Source organism: Parus major, chromosome 19 (assembly GCF_001522545.3).
Source record: "Parus major isolate Abel chromosome 19, Parus_major1.1, whole genome shotgun sequence".
NCBI lineage: Eukaryota > Metazoa > Chordata > Aves > Passeriformes > Paridae > Parus > Parus major.
In genome coordinates, this window is record NC_031787.1 from 8,405,991 (window position 1) to 8,412,624 (window position 6,634).

General features: G+C 49.1%; 1 protein-coding gene across 5 annotated transcripts in view; it reads right to left on the minus strand.

The window, feature by feature from the left end:
• ACACA (acetyl-CoA carboxylase alpha) overlaps positions 1-6,634 on the minus strand; it is a 100,077-nt gene that overhangs the window by 6,011 nt on the left and 87,432 nt on the right. For all 5 annotated transcript variants that reach the window (XM_015646545.3, XM_033518965.1, XM_015646543.1 and 2 more), the window contains 2 exons: positions 6,278-6,455; positions 5,894-6,006 (listed from right to left, as the gene is read on the minus strand). In XM_015646545.3, coding sequence (XP_015502031.1) covers positions 5,894-6,006; positions 6,278-6,455 — 291 coding nt within the window. The remainder of the gene's footprint in view (positions 1-5,893; positions 6,007-6,277; positions 6,456-6,634) is intronic.

Sequence of the window (6,634 nt, forward strand, 5' to 3'; positions counted from 1 at the left end):
AGATCAGGGCTGGGGAACCTCACAGTGCCTGAAACCACACAGATCTCAGAGCCAGGCTCAGCTCTGGCTGCAGCTCCAGGCCTTGGGAAAGCCAAAGGACAAACCCCAGAGCATCAGATCCCAGCAGTGCCCGGCAAATCTCTGTGTTCCAGCCTGGATTTTGTGCCACAGAGACTCAGGCAGGAGCTCTGAGGGTGTTTTTACCATGGAAACTCTGTTCCATTTAAATGCCAAGGATCTAAGCCATCAATTAAGTGACATTTACGGGACTCACTCCTAAAAGAGAATAATGTCCCAGCACGCCTGACACACAGAGCAGGGCACAGCACCTTCACCACTGCAGGTTCTCCTCTGGGCTGCTGCCTGCTCAGGGGCTCTGCAATCACAGCAGGAACCCCAAACACAACAGGAACCCCAGATTAAACCACTGGGCAGAGGCTTCACAGAAACCCCAAGAGGGAGCAATTTCACCCCGTGCAGAATCCAAGTATATCCAAATTCACTGTCACTGGGCCCTAATGGGCTCACAGAGGGTGGTCACACAAATTCATGCAAGGAAATTCTAGCACAGGCTCCTGAGCATGAAGATCAGACCTTAATCTGTTCTTGGGAAGCCTGTAAACCAGAGCTGGAAGCTGAGACAGCATCCTGGGGGCAGCATCTGCTGCACCTGCAGCTCTTTCCATGGCTCATTCCCACAGACACCATAATCCAAGGCTGCTGGTCCAAAGGGAAGAGCTCCCCAGTGGCCTGAGCACTCCAGTGCCTGCTCACACACCCCATTTTTGTATTTTTCCAAGGCACAGGCTCTCCACACAAAGATCCTTCCCAGGGAAGGAATATTTTCTTCTGTGCCTACCAATATAAATGTTACCTAACCCTTCAGATGCGAGTAAGAAGGTTTTAATTAAGAGAAGCTCCCCTTATAACCTTCAGAATAAAAAATTATCTATATTTATCCACGTTGAACTCCCAGGCTCCCTGGTTTTAATGGCAACACGAGCACTTAAGGCAGCCCTGCTGGTGAATTCCTGCCCCTGCCACCGAGTCCACCCAGCCAGGCCTGGTAATGATTTAGGTGAGATTAACAAATATGTCAATGTCTATTTTCTGCTTAATTTAAAAGCAGCGTCTATAAAGATTTTTGACTTCTGAACCCTGTTCTCCTGGAAGAAAGAAGGTAACAATGAGGAGGGGGGATAAAGAGTGATTATCCCATCATCGATCGTTTGTCAGGAGCATTTCTTATTCACTGGACTATTGTAAAAAGCTAAGCTCTCGATCAATCCCGTAAGCCCCCTGTACAATTAAATATCTTGGAATGGTTTTCTTTCTTTCCTAGTCAGATCTTGAGGCCTCAGGGTTTTTCAGAAAGCCTGGGCTTTATTTATTTATTTATTATGGAAAAAATAAAAAATAATAATAAAAAAAAAAACCCACAGAAGAAAAGAAGTCTCCTTCCACAAATCTTATCCTGGCAAGGAGAGGGGAGTTAAAATATGGGATTCCTTTGCTCTAGAGGTACTTGACAGTTAATGAAACTGTTAAAGTTTAAATCATAGGAACATTATAGACCTCTAGGTATGGATTGGCTGCTAATCAATAGGGAAACAAAAGGAGCAGTGCTCTGAGACAGCCCCAGTGCATGAGGAGAGCGCCTGGCACAGAGGGGGGCAGCACCAGGAACGTGTGAGACCTTCCCACCCCGGCAGGGAGCACGGGACAAGGCTCCTGAAGTGCCATAAAATGTCCCCTCTCTCTTGGATGGCAGCTTCCTCCACGTCTCTGTGGCTCCAGAGAGATCCTGCCAGGGTGGGAAGGGGCTGGGAAACATCTCAATTCTGTTCCAAACACCTCCAGAGCCACCCCTGGCAGGGAACACCCCAACACCTCCTGGTTCTACATCCTTTTCTCTTTTTTTAAAGAGCAAAAGTGCCCTAGCCAAGTGGAAAGGATGCTCTGGGAATCAGCAGCTTTGGGGTCCCACCTCATTTCCACACCTGCAACAACAGCTCCCACCTGAATCTCAACTCCTCCTCTTCTGCCTTGAACAAAACACTTGACAGACATATTTTATTCTCTCCTGTGAGGGTGGGCAGGCCCTGGCACAGGGTGCCAAGAGAAGCTGTGGCTGCCCCTGGACCCCTGGAAATGCCCAAGGCCAGGCTGGATGGGGCTTGGAGCAGCCTGGAACCCTGGTGGAGTTTTAGGGTTCCTTCTAATCCCAACCATCCTGGCATTCCATGAAAGCCAGCAAAGGCAGCAAAAACACCAAAGGTGTCCAGGCTGCCCAGGCCTCCCCCAGGGAGGGAGCTGCTCCAAAGGGGAGAGGGAAGGTCACAGGGAGCCACTCACGTCCCTGGAGAGCCAGGCATTTTTGGATTGTCTCTTGTTTCTTTAAATGAGATGGGCTGTAATTGCTTCACTAAATATTCAGCAGGATTTATGTCAGAAAGGTGCAGCATGAACAGCCAGTGAAGGTCACACATGCTCGTGGCACAGGCTGCAAATATCCTTGTACAGAATCCCTGTGATTCCCACCCTGGCCCTTCCCACTCTTTGCCCCTGAGGTCTCATTTCCAAATAGGTGAAGTGTGGCAGGGACATAATTCCAAAAAATTCCTGCTCCCAGTCCTCCTGGGAGGATATCCCAGGTGCCAAGTGCATGGAGGAGCAGAGGGAACACAGGACTTGCTCCTGAAGCCTTGTGATTGTGAATTAACACCAATTTAAATGCAGCAGCACCTGGAAGCAGCTGCTGAAACCAGCATCACTCACAAAACAAAGTTACAGCCTGTGTTTATCCAACACCCCATGAGGGATGGAATCAAAAAGGCAGTGTTTCTCCCATATTTTCCTGAAAAACTGGAGTGGGGGTTAGTTTTAGTCCTGCACCCCAGAGAGTTTATTTTCAGAGAGGAACTGCTGTGCTGAGGTGGAGCTGAGCAATGAATACTTGAGCGTTCACTCGTTATCTGGAATTTAAAGACAATTTTGGATGCTCTTTAGCCAAGTAAGGGGTGAACCAAGCCCCAGCAGCACAGACTGACTGTCCCAGGAAATTAAATAAATGAAATAAATAAAATTAGAAGCACATTCCAGCACACAGGATCAGCGAGGAGGACATTCCCACTATCACAACATGCATCAGGTGATGACTGGATGCTGCCTTTTTCCTGTAAGAAACATGGAAATGCAATAGCCAGTCCTGTACCTGGAGCCATTCTGCCATTAATTCACTCATATTCCACCTCATTTTTGCACCCATTTCCCTGCACCTCTGACACAGAATCTGTATGATGAGGCTTATTTTCACTCCACTCCAACATGTTTTAATCTAATTGTAATAAATAAATAAAACTAAATCTCTTTATTTTAAACAAGGCTTGCAGGCTGCACCATTCCTACATTTCTGGTTGCTCCCTGTTGTCCCTGCACACGTTTTCCATGTGGGAATGTGGGAATCCTGCTCTGGGGCAGGATAAGGGCCACCCTCTCTCCCCCTGCCCTTTGCTGGAACAGCCCAACTCTGAGTGACACTTTAATAAACCACAGGGCTAATCAACATTTCAGCAATCGTGCTGGAGAATTGATAATGAACAGATTTATGTCAAATGATTCAATATCTGCCAGCCTCCCCTGCTCTCCCACTCCCCAAGTGCCAAGTCCCAGCCCGGCGTGGGCTGGTGGGAGAGCATCTCCCTCGCGCCGCTCTCGGAGCTCCGGGGAGGGATGACAGCCACTCAGGGGTTAAAGAGAGGCAGTGAACCCCCAGCTAATGAGTAAGAATTCAGCAGGCAGTGTAAGATAAATGGAGCTTTCTCTGCTTCTGCTGGAGTCAGCATGAACTGCGGCCCTGCGGCTTGTTTGTGGCAAATGGAGTGCGCGAAATATCAAAGGGCAGTGATCCAGAAGAAGACCGACTTTGACAAATTTTAAATTGGCCAGAAAGAAAACCAGCAAAAAAAAAAAAATAAAAATATATATATAAAAAAAAAGAAAAAAAATAAAAATTATGCAATTCAGTGTGTCCTGCAATTGTGGCTTTCCTGCTCTGGTATGGAATTAGTGGCACAACAACAGCAGTGATCAGGCGATGCTGGGAGCAATTACGATCCATCTCAGGGAGATGCTTATCAGTGACTGAAGCTTTTAGAGCTCTCCCTATGTACAGTTGTAAGTGACTTGCTCTTGTGTTGCAGTCATTTTAATTAAAGTGTATGGAGTTTGCTGGGAGTAATTACCTTGTAGAGGAAGAGGGGGGAAAAAGCCCCAGCCAGGCTCCTGCCTGCTCACACAGCACTGGGTTTTTGGGGATGTGCCCAGGAAACTCTATCCCATTTTTCCCCTTGTGGTTTTTTTTCCAGTGTCCCACAGGATTCAAGGGTGGCCTGCAGGTGTGCTGCCCCCACAGAGGTGAGTGAAGGTGATGCTCTGCTCGCCCTCCCTCCAGGATTTCCCCACTCCAGCCTTTGTCCACAGCACTGGTGGTGGCTCCGCTCCTGGGGATGGATCCATCCCCCTGCCTGGAGCAGGGCTTGGTTTGCTGCTGGCACAGCCAGGGGTGGGAGAGGGTGAAGGTGAACCCTGCAGGGCCATCCATCTGCAGGGCCCAGCTGAGTGCTCAGCACATTCCCTTCCCTGAGCACACATCTGATTTCTCCTTCCCTGGAGACTCCTGCTCTCCCTGTCCCGTGGGAGGGGGAGCTGGGGGTCCTGCCTGCCTGGGCAACTCCACTGAACATCTCCAGAGAGCTTTTTTACCCCATGACTTGGGGTAGTCACTGTCCCTTTGCTCCTAAATGAACACTGTCAAGTCTGACAGAGGCCAAAAGTGAGGTTTTCTGAAAATAAGACTTTAAAACTGGGATTTAAGTCACAGAATAATAGAATGGTTTGAGTTGAAAAGGACTTTAAAGATCATTTCATTCCACTCCCTGCCATGGGCAGAGACACCTTCCACTATCCCAGAGCACCCCCTCACCCTTCACCCCATATTATTCTCTTCCCAAGGCCTATCAGGAGGGTTGTTTTGTATATAAATTGTTGCCCTGCCATAAAATAAAAAAAAAAAAAAAAAGCCAAATACTAAAATGTAACTGCAGCAATAGCCAGGATTTATCAGTCATTTGCAGAACATTTTTCCTCCTGAAGGATCCCAAAAGGCTTTATAAATTCAAGCCATACCCACATGGCACGCTTCTCCCTCCACTGAAATGTAGTCAATTTTGGAGGTAAAAGGAGGCTCTGTGAGATTATACTCTTATAGTAAGAGCCAGTAAAGAACTATTTAAAGAGCCTATTCCCCTGAGAGAGAACATATCTGATATTAAGTGCATTTTGCTGAACACTCTGTATTTTGGGATGTTGAGTGTACAGCAGGCGCTGGGATCACTCAGAGTGGAAATAACACCAGCCTGGCACAGCCCCCCTGTTTACAGAGACATGGACAACATTCCTTATTCCCTTGAAACTGAAGAGCACACAGATATCATTACTGCAAACTACCTCAGACACTCAGTGACAGTCCAGCAGCCCAAAATGTCTTTGATCAAACCCTTTGTTACGTGAAATGATGCCTGTTAAAGGTTTGGCCCACAAACCTTTAGTGAGCTGAGCAATTGCTGAGCTGGAAATTAGAGCCAGGCATCTGCAATGAGGGTCTGTTGTGAGATCCAGTCAATAAAATATAATAAAAAAGAGAAATCAGCTCAGAAAACACCACACTGCACACCCTGGGTGTGCTGAGCACGCACGAGTATCATCTCACACGCACACACGTGCAGTGGTTTTCCTGCCAAGTCAGACATCAGTAAATATAAAACAGTAAATAAAAATGACAGTGACTCTGGGCAAATGGCTCAGTGCCCCTCGGAGGGGTGGTCCCACGTACCGAGGCGCTCGGCCAGGCTGATGTACACCGGGTCCACCCTGCGCATCGTCTTCACCAGGTCCTTCCTGCGGAACCGGATCTCCACCGTCCCCTCCGGCTCCAGGATGCCTCCTCTGGAAAAGGAAACAGAGAGGCACCTCTTGCACCTGACTTTCAGGGCATCAGGCACAAAGCTGAATGGTTCAGGGTTAGCTGGAGAGCGTGAGAACACAGAATGGGGAGGGCAACACAACAAAGGAGAACTTTCAGCTCCGGTTTGTCCAGGCTGGAAACGCAGACGAGGTTCCACCTGGGAGCGTCCAGCCCCAGGGACACAAAGTGTCCCAGGCCACAGGGAGCACCCAGGCAGTCCCAGCTGGTGGCTCCTGGCTCAGGGCTCCGTACCTGCTCTCTCTGTCCGCGTACATCTCCATGTGCCGGGGGTTGATGGTGGGGTCGATGACCACCCAGGAGCCGCCGCGCAGCTCGCCCTGCGGCGGGATGTAGATCAGCACCGGCTGCCGGTACTCCCGCAGACCATCCACAATGTACGCCCCAAACTTCAGCACCTGGTCATACATGTCTGGGCAAGGACACAGAGATGGTCAGGATGGCTGAGGAAGGACACAGGGGATGGGCAGGATGGCTGAGGAAGGACACAGAGATGGTCATACATGTCTGGGCAAGGACACAGAGATGGTCAGAGCGGCTGGAGAAGGACACAGAGATGGTCAGAGTGGCTGGGGAAGGACACAGAGATGG